The 18,656-nt window shown below is 24.5% G+C and overlaps 2 protein-coding genes and 1 long non-coding RNA gene across 5 annotated transcripts; 2 read left to right on the forward strand and 1 right to left on the reverse strand.

Annotated features, from left to right (window-relative positions):
• Window positions 1-1,172: 1,172 nt before the first annotated feature.
• Window positions 1,173-7,043, forward strand: LOC126894543 (N-acetylgalactosaminyltransferase 6-like). Of its 2 annotated transcripts, none has more exons than XM_050665628.1 (11): window positions 1,173-1,542; window positions 1,614-1,844; window positions 1,944-2,091; window positions 2,168-2,334; window positions 2,402-2,593; window positions 2,675-2,852; window positions 3,773-4,001; window positions 5,673-5,906; window positions 6,224-6,313; window positions 6,398-6,538; window positions 6,602-7,043. In XM_050665628.1, the coding sequence occupies exons 2-11, from the start codon at window positions 1,619-1,621 to the stop codon at window positions 6,761-6,763; spliced, it is 1,767 nt and encodes a 588-aa protein (XP_050521585.1). In that variant the 5' UTR covers window positions 1,173-1,542; window positions 1,614-1,618; the 3' UTR covers window positions 6,764-7,043. The 2 variants fall into 2 exon arrangements, with proteins under 2 accessions (XP_050521585.1, XP_050521586.1); XM_050665629.1 differs by having other exon boundaries at window positions 1,176-1,542; window positions 5,685-5,906; window positions 6,602-7,037.
• A 2,996-nt stretch (window positions 7,044-10,039) lies between these two features.
• LOC126894577 (uncharacterized) lies at window positions 10,040-10,838 on the reverse strand. The gene is made up of 3 exons (XR_007701444.1): window positions 10,735-10,838; window positions 10,548-10,643; window positions 10,040-10,258 (listed from the first exon to the last, which is right to left on the reverse strand). It is a non-coding gene; the product is annotated as an uncharacterized LOC126894577 (long non-coding RNA).
• Window positions 10,839-13,129: 2,291 nt separating this feature from the next.
• LOC126894570 (histone deacetylase complex subunit SAP30 homolog) lies at window positions 13,130-14,963 on the forward strand. 2 transcript variants are annotated; one of them, XM_050665691.1, is made up of 4 exons: window positions 13,130-13,451; window positions 13,652-13,826; window positions 13,891-14,079; window positions 14,194-14,963. In XM_050665691.1, the coding sequence occupies exons 2-4, from the start codon at window positions 13,656-13,658 to the stop codon at window positions 14,323-14,325; spliced, it is 492 nt and encodes a 163-aa protein (XP_050521648.1). In that variant the 5' UTR covers window positions 13,130-13,451; window positions 13,652-13,655; the 3' UTR covers window positions 14,326-14,963. The 2 variants fall into 2 exon arrangements, with proteins under 2 accessions (XP_050521648.1, XP_050521649.1); XM_050665692.1 differs by lacking the exon at window positions 13,130-13,451 and adding an exon at window positions 13,518-13,536.
• The last annotated feature ends 3,693 nt before the right edge of the window (window positions 14,964-18,656 follow it).

Genomic DNA, 18,656 nt, shown 5'->3' on the forward strand with positions numbered 1-18,656 from the left:
GTTATAATTAGTGATGGGCATAATCGAGATATATAATCGAGATATCTCGATTATGAAAATAATCGAGATATTTCGATTATGAAAATAATCGAGATATTTCGATTATTGAAATCATATCAATTATATAATCGAGATATTCTGATTTTTTTAATAAATAATATTAGAATAATATTGATTATTCTATAATCGAGTGATTATTTCTAATGATTTCTCGTTTATTATAAAAACAATGATTTCTTGATCTTGAAATGTATATAATCGAATAAAAGTTATTTCGAATGATGTCCATGAAACGATGAAACGAGAGAATACTATTTTTAAGTTTTTATTTAGCATAAATTATAGTCGAATTATTATTAAATTGTTGACTTCGAGTCTTATTTTCAACTCGTTCAATCGCTACTCATGGCAACACCTTATCTGTCACATTTTTGGGAAGTATGTGACGATTAGAACAAAGTTTTGTCCTGAACTGGCTAAACTACTGAGTTCTGATTCTCTCACTAGTTGTGAATTTATGAAAAATCAATTAGGTGTGGAATTAGGTGTTTTAATTATGATGGTCAAGCAGGCTATTGCTACCTTATCTTATGTTTTTATTTTTAAATTTGTTATCGGTTTTTTTTAAATATAGGTAATAATTATTAAATAAAAAAAATAACAACTTGTCTTTTATTTAAAGCACTTATTAATAATGCATTATTGTTATTATTATTCCTAAATTATAGTTTAATATATTAATTATAAATAAACACCAACAAATAAAAAAAGCAAAATTAAATTAATAATTATTTACTATAGGTATATTTATTCATATTTCGAATAATTTTTCGATTCTCTCGATAAATAATAATAGTTGATTATTCTTATCATACGAGCAGACGATTTTAACTTCGAGTGATTTTTCGAGAGATTCACTCGATTATGAAAATGTCTCGATTACTAATCATTCGATTATCGAAATCATTCGATTATGCCCATCACTAGTTATAATACATTTTAATGTATTTATTCAGAAAACTTTTGATAAGAATTATAATTTCATGTCTGTGTATAATCACAGATAAATATAATCTTTATTTTAATTCGTGCATACGATATACTTATCATTTGGCTCCTTCCCCGATTACTATATGAAAATGATAACATTTTGTATTTCAAATATGAATTACAAATATAAAAACAGTATTTTGGAAAATACTTTATTATTTTTTCATATATTTGATTTATAATTGTATAAATGTTACTCAAAAAGAGATACATTATATGTCATATAAGTTATATATTTTTAACAATTGATGTTATTATATTTATTATTTATTAATTTATATAAGTCATGCAATCATTATTTATTTGCGTAGGCGCTGGTAATCTCAAAAATTAGACCAAATAGTTTTCACAAAGAGATGGTGTTGAAAATGTAATACATTCAAATTGTATACATGTTTAAAATTATTATTAAAGCTCAAACTTAACCTTATTTACATTAATTTATTGTCATAGCAACTATGTTTATAAGCAAACAAAATAAATAATTACATGGTAATGTTTACTTTATGAGATGTATTAAATATTAATAAATAATTCTCTTATTATCTTAATTTTATTTTTAGCCAACATGAAAAGGAATTTTAAAAGTTTAATGAAGTTATTTCTATTTTTATTTCCAACAATTTTAGTTCTGGTTAGCGTTTTTAAATTTTTTAAATGGACAAATGAAAGCCTTAGCCCATATACTACTTTAACTTCAGCTCTTGCAGATAATAAAAGTCAAATAGAATTTTTGCCCATTAAAATTGATTGGCATGATTGGCACCAAATTCATTTGGAAAAACTAAGAACTGGTATTATTGCATTTTAAAATTTATTTATAGTAACAATTAAAGATAATTAACCCTCTACATTTTAAAACTGTTTATTTTAAATATTAAAATTTTTTGGAGGTATTGGTGAGCATGGTGCAAGGGCTAAAATTTCTCTTTCCGAGGCAAAAACAAAGTATGACACTTTATATAAGGTAAATGGGTTCAATGCTTTATTAAGTGATAGCATATCTCTAAATCGTTCAATTCCAGATATACGACATGAGTTGTATGTATTTTATAGTTGAATCCTTATTTTTAATCATCATTATAAAAAAGCTTAACTGTTGTATATTATATTTCAGATGCAAGTCAAAAAAATATAGATATAAACTACCTACTGTTAGTGTGATTGTACCATTTCATAATGAACATTTTTCTGTATTGCTGAGAACTGTGTATAGTGTACTTAATCGCTCACCTAAAAGCCTACTTGGAGAAATTATATTAGTTGACGATTTTAGTACTAAAGGTTTTAACATTATAAACAATTTAGTGAATAAATATATTTAAATATTACTATTTCTAATACAATTTAGTTCACTGCAAAGGCCCATTGGATGAATTTGTATCAATTAATTTTAAAGAAAAAGTGCAAGTCATACATTTAAAAAAGAGAGAAGGTCTTATTAGAGCTCGTTTAGCTGGTGCTAAAATAGCCACTAATGAAGTATTAATATTTTTGGACTCGCATACAGAAGCTAATGTTAACTGGCTACCACCATTATTAGGTTAATATAGTCTATAATTTATTTGAAAAGTTTGCTTTATATTATAAATCTTTTTTAATAATCATACTATATTTATTTTAGAACCTATTACGGAAGATTACCGTACTTGTGTTTGTCCTTTCATAGATGTAATTGATTATGAAACATTTGAATATAGGGCTCAAGATGAAGGAGCTAGAGGGGCTTTTGATTGGGAATTTTTTTATAAAAGATTACCCTTATTGCCGGATGACTTATTAAATCCTACTAAACCATTTCGGTAATATAAATTTTATAATCTAAAAAATATAGATAGATATAGGAAATATAATTTGATGTTGCTTTGGGAATAACTCAACAATTTCTTTTCATAATTATATACCATCTACAAATTTATATTGAAGCATTTTTTATGATAGTGATTATAATCACTGTCAGATATCATATATACTTGTTCTAATGTTGCTACATCTCCACTGTGTCACGTCCCCCCGTGCTAAGTAAATTATTTTATTACTAACTTATTTTGCTGGTTAATGGTAACTAAAAAACAACTATATTTGGTTTTAAGAAGTTGACTTTTTTTTTCTTAATTTTTAAAAAAACCGTAATTGACAACCTTTTTTTACAAAATCGGTTCCAACTATAAGTAAAATTTCTTTTTACTGGGTTCGAAAAATTATTTTTTTGTAATAGTTTCAAGCCCATTTTATGAATATTTAACTGTTTTTTATGAATGATTTAATATTTGTAACATTTCTTATAACATTATATGAATTGGTTAGATAAAAATTTAATAACCATTATATAATGACTTGTACTGCAATAGAGCATATTTCAAACTCAATGTTTGATAAATTTTAATTGATAAATGATATTTTTATTAATAATGATATAATAAGTGTTTCTGGACATTTTTTATTATATATTATTTTTTAAAGACTTATAGTTATATTTTATGTTGTAAAAATTAAATCACCTCTTGCATTAAAACATGTGTAATACAAATTTGTTTTTTAACCATACTGAAAACCTGAAATAACTGAGATACGTTTTGTTGAAGTATAAATGTCAGTATTTATTATGTTAAGTTTTAATAATATAGTTATAAGATGTATAAGAATTTTTTAACATAGTTTTATATTATTATTATTACTATCATAATTTACTAAAATCTTAATTTTTTTTTTTTATATATAGGAGTCCTGTAATGGCTGGTGGATTATTTGCAATCAGTGCTCGTTGGTTTTGGGAACTTGGAGGATATGACCCAGGTTTAGATATTTGGGGGGGAGAACAGTATGAGTTGTCATTTAAAATATGGCAGTGTGGTGGCATGATAGTTGATGCTCCGTGTTCCAGAGTAGGGCATATTTATAGAAAGTTTGCACCATTTCCAAACCCTGGAATTGGAGATTTTATTGGCAAAGTAAAGCAATATAAATATTTTTTTAAACGAATAATGATAGTATTTTTAGTATATCAGAATGAATAGTCTGATGTATCAATAATCCCCCCAAAAATTTTATTCTCTTTCTGCCAATAGGGATTGTAAATATGGTCTTGTACTAAAGTAAACATAAATAAATTTTTCACATCCCATCCAATCAAAAAACAATTTTAATCTTTATGTTTTCATAATTTTCAGAAGAAAAATAATTTAGATAAATACAAGGAGAGGTGCCTGGTACATGTTGTTTGGTGACTATATAGTGTTAATAGGAGAAAATAGGGAGGAAATTAATTAAAGGCTAGAGGTATGGAGATCAGCTCTTGAAAAAAGGGTTTAAGAATAAGTAGGAGTAAGACAAAGTATATAAAGTACGAGTTTGACAAAGGAGAAAACTAGGTAGGTGAAATGAGGAAATCAGTGACAATAGGCGAGGACATGATTGGAGAGGTGGAGAGTTTGAAGTATTTAGGGTCAGTTGTGCAAAAAAGCGGTGGTATTGACGAGGATGTAAGACACAGAATTAAGTGCGGGAGGTTGAAGTGGAAAGAAGTGTCTGGCGTCATATGCGATAAAAGAATTATAATGAGGCTGAAAGTTAAATTCTACAAAACTGTAGTGAGATCAGCTATGATGGATGGTTCAGAGTGTTGGGCAGTTGACAAGAAAGTAGAATATAGAATGAGTGTAGCAGAGATGAGAATGCTTAGATGGATGAGTGGAGTGACTAGAGAAGATAGGATAAGAAATAAGCATATAAGAGGGTGTTAGATGTAACGATAATCGTAGATAAGATGAGAGAAAATAGACTTGGATGGTTTGGTCATGCTATGAGGAGAAAGGAATCGGAAGTGGTAAGAACAGTTATAGAAATGAATGTTGAAGGAAGAAGAGGTAGAGGAAGACCAAAAAAGAGATGGAGGGATGTAATTAAATGCGATATGAGGACTGCTGATGTGAGTGTAGATGATGTAGTAGTTGGGATAAAGGCGAGGAAAAAGAAGATGTTTTCATAATTTTCGCCTTGAGGATCTGACCTTTATATTTCTTTGAGTATTTTAGAGAAATATTCTCATTATTTTCCTCTACATGTCAGTGTTTGTATCTCAAAATATTATTATTATTAACGTTTTGTGTGTGAATTGAAAAAATTATAACAAAAAGTATTTTTTATGATGGTGTTGTGACCTCGTTTTATTTCGATGTCACAGATTCTTTGAGATAGTCATACCATATGCGAGTAGTGTCGAGTCATCTGATGTACTGTTATTTAATTTTTTCACGTTATTAAACTAAAATATTATTGTTTAATTCTTATCTTAGTGAAAAAGTTATAAGATAAAATTTAGTACTTAATTTACTTTTTTTATTGATTTATTATAATTACAGTAATTGAATAGAAGTAATTCACTTAATAATATAACGGAAAAATTATGACTAATTATTATTAAAAATATTTGACTCAAATATGCACAAGATGAGTGTTCAGCTATGTGCTGGATCAGCACGACTTGTGCTATAGTTCATAACAGTAGTAAGATTGAAATTTTAGCTAATATTAAACTAATATGACTCTAAAAAATAATTTATTCAATGATGTTAAAACTAAAATTAGGTAAATATTCACAAAATGTTTTTATTATTTCATAGTTTAACTTTCAGAATTATCGACGGGTTGTTGAAGTATGGATGGATGAATATGGAGAGTATATATATAAACGGAAACCAAATTACAGGAACATATATCCTGGAGATTTAACAGAACAAAAAAAAATAAGGGAGAAGTTAAAATGTAAATCTTTTAAATGGTTCATTAAAGAAATTGCATTCGATTTGGTTGAAAAATATCCATTTATAGAGCCACCTAATATAGGTCATGGCAAGGTATTTTCATATTGTTTGTCTTTCAAATAATTAAAAGTAATTATTAGTAGCCAGAGCTTTCCTATTAGGAAGTGGCATTACTTTCACTTGAAAACATTAAATCATTTCAGTCAACAATTTTTTTATTTATAAGGTTGCCATAAAAAATCTTTAAAAAAGTCACACAACCATTAAATATCAAAACAACATTATTTTATTTTTTTTATAACTTAACACATACTATCCTTTATTATAATGAATAAGTAAAAAATTTAATTCATGTAATTATTTTATTAAACTAAGACAAACTCCAATTCTATGTTTATTCATCATTTTAGATCAGAAGTCTTAATGCTCCTGAACTCTGTTTGGATTCAACATCTGAAGATAAACTTAAACTAAAAGATTGTAGTGATAATGATGACCAAGTAACTATATTTTTTATATTTTTCTACTTAATATATGTTTAAACAATATTTTATTAAAATAAAATTAACCTTTACTTAATTTAGACGTTTTTATTAAGTTGGAGAAAAGACATCAGGAAAAAAAATAATATGTGTTTGGATGTTTCTGATCCATCAATTAGAGGACAAGTAGGATTTTATAAATGTCACAGCTCTGGAGGAAATCAGCTCTGGCGTTATGATCATGTAATTTTTTTTTCACTATAATTATTTTAATTTATTAAGATATTGTTTACTTTGTTGTAACAGATAAGAAAAATGCTTGTTCATGGAACTAATCATAGATGTCTAGAAAGTGACATTAGTACTAGGAAAGTTTATGTAACTCATTGTCAAATAGATAATGATGACCAAAAGTGGATAATAGAACATATTAACTCTAATGCTACTAATTGGACATTGAACCCTTAATGAAATTTTAATATTTCTGAAATATTTCTGAAATATTTATAAAAATATCATTTTAAATAATTGATTAATGTAGAAAGATTTTGCAATCTGTGATATTGTTTTGTTAAAAAGTTTTATTACCTTTTATTATATACTTTTTTTATATAAGTTTTTCAAACATTTTTTTTATTAGTATTTTTTAAGTGCCAATTAATTTAAAAATGCATATGGACTTAACATTTTAATCATATATATTTTATTTATACATTGTTACCAACTAGAAATTTTTTTATTTAATTAGTATTTATGTAAATCATTTTACTATATAATTTATATAATGTGTAAAATTAACACACTTAGAACTGATAAAATAATGAGAAAATGTGTTTTTTTTTTATTTAGGGTGAATAAACCATAACTTGATAATCCCCATATATTAAAAAAATATTTCCATTGACTAACAGAAAACCTGAAATTTACTAAATGTAAAATTTAGACAAAAAATAATAATTATAAATTATCTACTTGTATTCAGCAAGTAAAAACTGTTAATATTAATACTCAGTTTTTTTAATTTATTAAAGAAAACATTTATTTTATGTTAAAATGATGTATAATGCATTGTTAATATAATATAGTTAAATATGTAATTCCTAATTAATGATTTTTGAAATTCATAAAAAAATGTTATGCAGTAGTTCATTAAAATAAATGATTAAATATAGCGTTTCTTATTTGATTTGAAAACAAATAAGTTATGTAAAATTAAAAAAAGAGAAACTCAAGGTACAACAAATGTTCAAAGTAATGTAACACTGAATTTTAACTATTTTTGAATAAATAATAAATTTAATATTTAAGATATATGCTACAAAAAACATTGTTTAAATATATATGTAAATGTTTCTAATAAACATAAAAAAAACGTTAAATGTTACTTTTTTGTCCTTTTGTCTCAATAAAATTTTGCTGTCATAGGTAAAACTATATATTTTTATTAAACTGTGTACCTTGATATTTACCTTTTCATGTGTTTGGAATTTTTTCATGAGGGTGGGGGGGCATAGACAGAATTAAAATTGGTGTTTGAGGACCATTCTTTAAAGTCTATATTGATACATTATAAATAAACGTATTTATAAATATAACACTAAATAACTATTTCTTATTTACATTCACCTATAATTAAGGATCAAATGTTAATAGAAATCATGTTTTTCAATAATATAAAATTACTACTTTTGGTTAGTAGTATATTTTTGACCAAGAGTTTCTATGCAAATATTTTAAAGAAAAATATTCATTCTTGATAAAATATTAATTTATATTTTTTTATTATGGTATGAAATGTAGTATAATGTTGCTAGAGCAATGAGTAATTAAAATTTGGTGTATCTAATAACTTTCGTCGTTTATGAAAAAAACTATGAGGGTAGAGTTGTATAGATACAATTAAGTATGTGCTTAATATTTTAAAAATGATTACATAATAAATATATTATTTACTGGAGAATGTGAAAGTAAATATTTTAGGATAGAAATCTACAATTTAATAAAATAAATGTATAAAATTGTTTTTATGATGATTTGGAAATAGTTTATTGGTAATAATGTTTATAGTCAGTCATAATTAGTTCGGATTTAAATTGTATGAATTTTATTATGAAAAATCCTTGAAATATGCATTAAATTAAAAAAAATAATACAACATACAAAATATATTTATTTTTGACTAATAATGTTTTATGAATTTATATGAAAGTTACTTAAAATGTATTCCATTGACAAAATTAAGCCTACTTATTAAGAATGAGAACTACTTCTTTTAGAAAATATTTACAATCTCATAATTTATTCTAGTTTCATCATAATTTTATATTTATTGTTATTTAATAGAAAATACTATTAAATAATGTTATTATGTAGTTTTTATATTAAAGGTAATCACCTGTTCCCCCCTATTCAATAACTTACAATATTTAATTATTATTTTAATAATTAATCGTATATATACAACAATAGATTATTGGTGAGATACTGTTTATGACTTTGATTTAGTTTTTAACTTTTTTATATCTATGCGTAAAGAAGTCAAAAATATTTAATGAAATGTTTTAAGATTAAAAAGCTCTTGAATAAAAATTTCCCACTTATCATAAAAATTTCTTCTGCATTAAATTTCCTGAAATTTCATAACACTATCTATATATGAAAATAAATAAATTTAAACTAACTTAATTTGTATTAATAGTTAAAAAATTAGACGTAATGAGTTTTAACTTTAGCTATAAGAAATAATTAAAATATTTGTTTTAAAATTAAAGTTTATTTAAAAATAAAAACTATGTCTCGGTGTTGCAGTATTATTATCAGAATTTTTTACGAAAAAATGTAAATGTAAGTTAAAACATTTTAAACTAAAAACTAAAATAATTTTTTACAAAACATATTAATCATTTGAAAGGGAATTTCTATTACACTCAAATATTATTAAGTTTTCATGCAATGATTATAAAACAACATTGATTGCTGATAAATATTCATAGATGGAAAACTAAGAAAATTAACAAATTAAAAAAAAATAATTAGATAAATAGTATGAATGCTATCATAAGTTTTGTGAAGACTGTAAAAAGAGTTTAAAAGACAATGTTTATATAACCTAAAATTTTTATTTCTATCACTTTATTTTTTAATATAATAAGTTACTAAAATATATTTTAGTTAATTGTGTAGTCCGAAAATAATTAAATGGTTTTTAAGCATACATTTAAGAATTAATTAAATAAACTTTTGAATAATCCGTTGAACGTACCAACTACTTATATCACCATGGTCGTATCATAAAATTCTTATTATTTCAATAATTATTTCAATAAATGGCATAGTTGGGTCTAGTATAGATTTAATTTGACAGTGATTAAAATCATAAAAAACACTTCGATGCAAATCTGTAGATAGGGATTAATTTTAAAAATTGATAGATTATTCCAAAAGCTACATAACCTCCTATTTCCTTTTTTATATCCTGATTATGATCAGTTATAAGTTATAAGTTTTATTATTTATAAGTGTAACATATGTATTTAATAATTTAGAATTGTAATTTTTACGAAAAAATTATAAAGTAGATAATACTTTTAATGCAAACGTATATAAAAGTTGAAGGTCTTGATGCAGTACTTAAAAAAAAAAATTGTTTGTTAAACATACATAATACATAAATATATAAAGGGAAATGGTTTTATTTTAAAAAAAAGTATGACGAATGAAATAATTATATAAGTAATATTTATCATAAAAAAATTGTATTCATCTATATATTTTTTAAAAAGCTATAAAGCTTTATAGCATTATAAAGTTAAAAATGCAAAATATAAAATCGAGAATTTTAAAACAAAAATAGTATATGGTAGCCATTTTCACCATGAAGACAAAATAAAGTCCTTCCTGTGGGCTGGAAAGGGTTAAATGTTCACAAAAATATATCAAATGATAGGTAAATACTTCAAGTATCTATAAAAAAAAAATTATATCAATTTTGTCATTTTTAAAAAAGTTATGGTAGGTTTGAGTAAAAAAAATAAAAATATATAAATAAATTTATAAATTTGTAATTTTTTGAGGGATTTCCCCCGTTTACTGGGAATGAGGGAATTTTTTTCAATTTTGTCTTCGACTAGATACGATTTGTTATCTTTTGATGTATTGTTCATCAAAATCGGTCCAGCGAGAGCTGAGATTAAACGTTCACAGACACAAAAAAAAAAAAAAGTAAAAAAAAAACACATAATAAAAGTAATACCTTTTCATCTTCACATTGAAGCTAAAATAAATACATCATGGTAAAATTAATCAGTGGCGGCTCGTGGCTTGGTCGACGGGACGATCGCACCTCCTACTAAAATTAATTAAAAGAAAAAAATTAATTGTACATTCTTAATTCTACAGTTTTATTAAAAATGCAAATTTTTAAATAGTAAAATAGTTACAATACATATGTCGTGTGCTAACATTAAAGTTGTTTCTCTCAGTATATACGAGTAAACATGAGCAGTGTCTGAGCAATATATGTGTTTTATTTTATTACATTCAATTTGACAATTTTTTATACTTATAACTAGCGGTTATAAAAAAACTTGTGAACGGAAAATCACCTGGAAATGATCTAATAACAATATAATAATAAAAAATCTTCCTAGGAAATTGGTCATTTTGTTAGTTTACATCTATAACGCAGCTCTTAGATTATCTTATTTTCCAGCATCCTGGAAATCATCGGTAGTTGTTGCAATTCTCAAACCTGGAAAACCTCCCGAAGATCCCTCCTCGTACAGACCAATAAGTCTTCTACCTGTCTTAGGTAAAATATTAGAAAAAAATTATATTAAAACGTCTTTTATTTATCACTCAAAAAAATAATAACATTCCTGAATTTCAATTCGGATTTAGAGCAAAACATTCAACTATTCATCAACTGCACCGTGTTGCTGATACAATTTCAACAGCACTAGAAACAAAGCAATACTGTGCTGGAGTCTTTCTAGATGTGGCAAAAGCCTTTGACTCTGTTTGGCATGAAGGACTTCTATTCAAATTAAAAAACATTTTCCCAGCTCCTTATTACCTCATACTCAAATCATACCTGCAAAACCGTTATTTTAAAGTCCGTCATAATCTCCAACACTCCCCATTATACCCAATATATGCTGGTGTGCCTCAAGGTAGCGATATTGCGCCATTCTTGTACACAATATATACATCTGATCTACCTTTATCGGATACAACAGTACTTGGTACCTATGCTGATGACACGGCCTTAATATCATCTTCATTAGATCATAAAGTTGCCAGTCAACAGTTACAAGTACATCTAAATATGCTTTCGCTCTGGTTCAAGACCTGGCGTGTCAAAATAAATGAGTCAAAATCTTCTTTCATTACATTCACTCTTAAAAAACATGACTGCCCATTAGTTACTATTAATAACATTATTATTCCTCATTCAACCGAGATTAAATACCTAGGGTTAATTTTTGACCGAAGGTTAACCTGGGGTCCTCATTTAAAAGAAAAAAGGAAAAAACTGAACTCGAGACTTCATTTACTAAGACCTTTGCTTAAGTCAAATATTTCTTTGTCAAATAAAATTATATTGTACAAAACATTACTCCAACCACTATGGTCTTATGGCATAATAATTTGGGGACCAGCAAAAAGTTCTAACCAGAGAACAATCCAAAGTTTCCAAAACATCTGCTTAAGAATCATAACCGGGGCGCCCTGGTACGTCACAAACATGGCCCTACATTCAGACCTCCATCTCAACACAATTAAAGAAATGGCAAGATTATATTATAAAAGATTCTGGATGAAACTTGAATCCAACCCCAACAGATTAATTCAAATGCTGAGCGCAAACGCCTTGCCTGGCAATCCAGTAAGGCGTCTTAAGAGAGAATGATGCAGAGACCTATTATCTTTATAAATGATTTAATCTTGTTAACATTACGTAATTAAAATCGTAATTATTGTACAAACTACTATACCATTATATATTATTATTATTATTATTGTTAATATTATGTAATAAAACTAAATATAAATTTTCAATAGCAGGCGACTCCAATGGGAGCGACCTCACAGGCTACTAATGTTAAGTATTTTATATATGTATATTTTCTAAACTATTTACTTATTGTAAAATTTTTTTTTTTTGCAGATTGTAAATTTCATAAATAAAAGAATATATAAAAAAAAAAAAAACTAGCGGTATTATATTTAAAGCCGTACCTCCACCACCAGCACTCACAAGACAAATATTCAATTAAAATTCTTTTTAAATGTCCATAAATATAAAATAGTAATAAAACTACGTAACAATATAGAATAAAATTGTTGAAAAGTCAATAAATTATATACAAGATAATTAACTTAAATCAATTTAAATAAATAAAATTGCTATTGTAAAAATCATAAAAACTAGTTTCATTCGTCGTTGTACGTTAGATGACTCATTATTATACAAATAAATCGTTGTTACACTTATAATTCAAATTAATATACAAATATTCTGCTAAACAGACTAGGATTTTCACTTGCTTATAAAAGAATATTATTTAATCGCCTATAAAAGGATATAAACTTTTTAAAAATCATTAATAACCAGAGTTATTTAGTAACATATTACTAATTATCTATTATATTGAAATTATAATTATAATTATTATTGATTCATTTAGGTCGATAATTAAATGGACCGATTATTCATTTCGATTTATTAGATTGAGAAGTGCTCATTACACAACCCTGTCACTAAAAAATTATCATATGTACCGCACCAAGCGGATAACTGGATGTTCATTGGTATGGCTAGAAGCGCTAGATGTATAACTCCCACAAAGATTGTCGGTGACACTTTGATTTTACAAAATTCGTTTCGTTGAGTAACCTGTCTTTATCAACTTATCACTAATTGTGTTTAAACATATTTATTATCAGAAGCATTGGGTTAATTTACGTTAAAAATCAACAAATAATAAATAAAAAATATAAATTCTTTAGAGAAAAAATTCTTATCAAAAAATTGTTTTTATTTTATTTCATTATCAACAGAAATGCCGTTGAGAAACTGATAGGATAACATTTTTGTAATACGATTTTAAAATTAAACCTTAGTTATCTTGTACATTTAAGCCTCATTAATTTTGTAAGTATCATTTGTTTTCTAATAAAGACTGTTAAAGTGTTATTTGTTTTGAATTATTTTAAATTAATCATTTATCTAATTAAACGTAATTGAATAATTATGTATTTACAATATTTAATTGAATTGTTTATGTACATAAGAAATATTTTTTCTAAAATATCCAAACATTTTTTATACATGTTTAAAATTTTTAATTTTAGGGAAATGAATCAAAACGGTTTTAGTACTGGTGAAGAAGATTCACGAGGTCCTAATGATAAATTTTGTTGTTTACAAGAAGATGGTTTCAGATGCCAACGACAAGCTGGAAATGCTTCTTACAGTAAAAAAATACGAAATACTGTTAGGCAACTTAAATTACATTTGGATGCAGTAGTAAGTTTACATGACAGTTTATATTAAAAAATTATACTGTATCATATAAAAAAAAATTTTACAGGCCAGACATATCTATATTTGTGATTATCATAAAAACATGATTCAAAGTGCTAGATCATTAAAACCTTCTAATCAAGATGATGCACCTGAAGTTGATTTTTCACAACTGCAAATGAATACTTTAAGAAGATATAAAAAACATTTTAAAGTAGTAACTAAACCTAGTCTTAACAAAGCTCAAATGGCAGAGGTAAATATAAAATAATCAAGTGTTACATTTTTGATTAATTTCTAGTTATTAAGAATATATAACCATATAAATTAAGAGTTGAATATATGAATTAAACTATCTAATTATTTGAAGGCTCTTCTAAATCACTTCAAAACAATATCAGTGAATGAAAAAGAAGCTCTCACATTCTTTATTTATACAATAAAGACTAATGGTAACAAGTTGGATCAAAAAAATTCAAGCAACAATTTGGATAGCATATAATTATGTGTATAATGAATATTAAATTATCTGTAGTTATTTTTCTATAATCTAATAAAAATGTACAGTATAATTTATTTATAAAGAGATAGCTGTTTTTTTTATAAATCTTGACATTTAAAAAAATATTTGATGTAATTATATTTTGTATGATAATAATGATAAGTGATAAGTTTTCCATCTACTAATGTAATACCTTATGATTTAGTAGTCAAAACTTATTCAAAGAAACATTTACCTGACTTTATTTATTATCCTTTTATAAAAATTTAAATTCAGTAAATTTTTTTTTTTTAATGTAAGTTGAAAGTATTAGTAATTAGAGTAAATATAGGACATTTTTTAAATTTTCACATATTTATAAATATTAAAATAATTCATTCTAGCCAATGATAAAAGGAAATCTTAAAAAAAAATTGAGGTATTACATTAACAGAGGAAATCTAATGTTATTTCTAAAACTAGTTTTATCATATAATTAATTTATTGATGTGTTGTAAAAGTATTATGACTAAATTAAATCTTTTTTGATGTTTTTTTATGTTGGATACTTAATATTTTTCCTGTATACCACCAAAAATATAATTAAAATTAAGTATTATAAAATAAAACTTTGAAAATAAATTATGTCTATGTCGAAATTTTTATTTTACAAATGTTTAAATTCTCATTAAAGGTTATAATTCTTCACAGAATTAATTAAAAATTATAGCAAAATCTGTTTTATGCCTCGTTAAAGCATTAATCAAGTATTAAGCCTTACAAATATCAGAAGCAACATTGGCAATGATAATTTTTCTTAAAAACTGTTTAAAACACCCTTCTTTATTATTAAAAATTGGTTACTGGATTATTTTTTGTCTAAAAAAGTTAACTATAATTTCTTGTTAATGCTAATCAAATAATTGTTTAATTATTAACCTGTATTAAACAATCAACACATTAGAGAATAGGATTTTTTAACAAAAACTGATAAGCTGTTAAAACCAACAGGTTAAATACAAAAATAAAAATTGATTTTAATAAAGTGATTAAAACACAAAATGTGTTTTTAGTCATGCTATTTTTAAGTATTAAAAAGTCATAAGATTTTAAATAAAAACTGATTACAATATGAATGTACAACTTTTTTTTTTTTATTAAAGATAGTAGAGAAAGATTTTCTTATATAAACATCTTTATAACAAAAGCCTAATAGTAGCACTGTAAATATTACTACAATAGTAGTAATTTTGTGTCACTCCTTATAATGTAAATATTTAGGAGTTTAAGATACACTTAGAGAGAGAGGGGTAATAAAAAATTATTATATGAAAAGTTTTCCTGATTTTTTTTTGTGTTTGAAAATAAGTTATTTAAAATTTTGTTATTATTAACCTATTTTTATTGGTTACTGGTAACTGAAAAAACCATATTTGGTTTTAAGCGGTTAACGTTTTTCTTTTTTTATTAATTTTTTGAAAAAATAATAATTGACAACCCTTTTTTTCAAACCGTTAATGTTATTCCAATTTTAAATAAAATTTGATATTTTCCAAGACCGTTTAATGCTTATATTTGTAATTATTTCAAGCCCAAATTAAAATCTATGACAAAAATTGTATTCTTACTAAGTTGATTACAAAATGAATAGATATTTGAAATCGAAAAAACTACTGCTGTTGTTAAATTGGAATTCAAATTCTCTGGAAGAAATAGCTAATAAAGGAATCTTGAAAATAGATCATAACTTATTAATTGGTGGATTCCAGAAAAGCAACAAGTACAATTAACCTGAATATTAACATGATGTAGTCTTAAATTTATTAAAAATTTAAATTACAAAAAATTATTAAAGAAATTTTTGATGTAAATAATGCATCTGCTATAACACAAGAACTGAAGTCTTTTGTTACTACTACTAAAAGCTCGTTAAATTTGACCATATAGTAAAAGTATGTAACTGCTAGTTCACATAAATGTCTGTTAAGTATTTTCACTACTTTATAATGAAATTTAATCATTTTTATTTTGAACATTTTCATTGGTGGAAATTTTGAAGAAATGGAAAATTTGTTTCTTTATTATAACATTTGAGATTGTTGTGGCTATGATGTTTTGCTTATTAGACTTTATCATTCATGAAATTTACATAATAATTTAATTTAGTAATTGTACAAGCATTTTATGAATTTTTGGAATAATATTATATCTTTCTTTGCCTAAAAAAGAAATTAGCGTGATTTGAAAATGTCAGAAAATTGCTTATTTTATATTGCCGGATCTATAGATAATATCCAATCAAGTTAATCATTATTATGTTAAATTTAAATATAAATATATATATTATGTAAAATTAAATATAAAATATATAGCCAGTATAATTATATAATATTTAATTAATTTTACAGTGCTTCAATATATCCATGAAAACTAATAGTTAGAAGACAAGGAAGTCATAATCATCAAGATAAAATGAGACAAGTAAACACTTAAAACTAGCTAGTTTAATTGTTAATAACAGATCTAATATTAAGATAATCCAAGGAGATAAAGTATGTAGTACATATACTGTGAAAATCGTGATATGTAAGTAACTATACTCTTACCTTATGTTAGCAACATTTTTAATAATAATTGTTTTATAACTTCAAATTTAAAAAATAAAAACTTGTATATTCTAATTGTCATAGAAATTAAAAAATAAAGTTATGAGGCATAATATTGTAAAAATGTATTTATTGTGTTAGTATAGGCAGTTATTTATTATATATTGTTATTATTTCTCATCCTAATTTATTATTAAAAAAGACTAATATATTATTTTTATTTTTTTAGTGGTAAAATAGACAGATTTCCTTAAAGTAAAATATTTGATTTATATTTAGTTTATTTTAACTAGCAAAATTTCTATTTATAAATTAATAAATAATTGATGAAAAAAACCTTTATAATTTAGTTTAAGTATACATTGTTTGTGAATTTCAATTATTACTTTAGTATTTAAATGTGAGTTATTAGTTTACTTCTATTTTAATATTAGTAATCAATACAGTGAATATAATCCTTAAATTGCCTCGGGCCAAAAATGGCCAGGGGCAATTTATATTTAAGTTCTCTTAAATTTAAAAAACTTTACTTGAATAAAAAAAAATTTATTTTTCATTTTATCCTGAAAAAAACTGATTAATGACATTCTCAAAAAATTCAGAGGCACCTTTTTTTTATCTGCCTTAAGGCAGTTGCCTCAGGTAGCTTCATAGGGATTAGGGATAGTCAAATGGGTGAACAAATGAGTATTTTAAATAATTTTTTTTTATAGTAGTTTAATTTATTACAATTGAAATACACAAAACAAAATGATTATATTATGTTTTAACTTTATTTGACCAAAATTAAAAANAAATGATTATATTATGTTTTAACTTTATTTGTCCAAAATTAAAAATAAAAAATTATTGTAAACCAAATTATGGCTATATTTGTAGGACCTCCTCTCACATATCATGCTTTGCAGTGATCATAAAATTTTACTGTTTCATACAAAAATAAATTATTAGTTCAATAGTGAATCTAGTGCCTTATGGACAATTTTTTGTTTTGGAAAAAAACAAAATGGCGACCTCTGTTAATCTATTTGCAGATTTTTAGAAAAAGAACACAAGTTTATTGTTTATAAAAATATAATTTTTAATTTTAAAGAAATGCTTTAATCAGGCACTCTTTTTATGTTTCAATAAGCATGCATAAATTTAATTTAAGTCCGTTGAGTGGTTTTTGAATTATAGTGGTCACCAACTGCTGAGAGGGTTCATTAAATGTAGCCAAAACTTGGTTTACAAAAAATTTTTTTTTAATTTTTGTCAAATTTAATTAAAACATAATATAATAACTTTGTATTATTTGTTGTATAAAATACTCATATTTTCACCCATTTCACTACCACTAACCCCTTAATTAGACACGACACTGAACAGTAATTTAGTAGTATTATTCATTTTGACTTATATTTTAGTTATAAATAGTGACATTTAATTTTTCTGTGTTAAATGAATTAACGTAACATTTATTACATAATTTTGTTTTTTATATTCTTCTTATTCTGTGATCTAGCATGAAAAAAATAATTTGATTTGTTTTTAAATTGAGAAAGGAATGCAATATTTATAGAATTTTTTTAATTAATATCTGCGTATCACTTTGAATTAGAGTGTACATTTAATTATGCATTGTACTTCAAAATATTTCTTACCTAATATAAATAAGCAACTGAAGCGTTTGTTGTAATAAGCTAATAACTATACTTTTTGATAAAAAAATCTCATAATTGATAATAATCTTGTATAATAATACAG

This window comes from Daktulosphaira vitifoliae, unplaced genomic scaffold (genome assembly GCF_025091365.1).
Source record: "Daktulosphaira vitifoliae isolate Bord-2020 unplaced genomic scaffold, ASM2509136v1 Scaffold_1, whole genome shotgun sequence".
NCBI classification, from domain to species: Eukaryota; Metazoa; Arthropoda; class Insecta; order Hemiptera; family Phylloxeridae; genus Daktulosphaira; species Daktulosphaira vitifoliae.

What these genes read in the sequence shown, in the direction of transcription:
- LOC126894543 (XM_050665628.1), top strand. Translation starts at nt 1,619, where the DNA reads ATGAAAAGGAATTTTAAAAGTTTAATGAAGTTATTTCTATTTTTATTT. An exon ending in TTTGGAAAAACTAAGAACTG is followed by an intron (nt 1,845 to 1,943) that starts GTATTATTGCAT and finishes AATTTTTTGGAG; the next exon opens with GTATTGGTGAGCATGGTGCA. An exon ending in CTGGCTACCACCATTATTAG is followed by an intron (nt 2,594 to 2,674) that starts GTTAATATAGTC and finishes TATTTATTTTAG; the next exon opens with AACCTATTACGGAAGATTAC.
- LOC126894570 (XM_050665691.1), top strand. Translation starts at nt 13,656, where the DNA reads ATGAATCAAAACGGTTTTAGTACTGGTGAAGAAGATTCACGAGGTCCT. An exon ending in AATTACATTTGGATGCAGTA is followed by an intron (nt 13,827 to 13,890) that starts GTAAGTTTACAT and finishes AAAATTTTACAG; the next exon opens with GCCAGACATATCTATATTTG. An exon ending in ACAAAGCTCAAATGGCAGAG is followed by an intron (nt 14,080 to 14,193) that starts GTAAATATAAAA and finishes AATTATTTGAAG; the next exon opens with GCTCTTCTAAATCACTTCAA.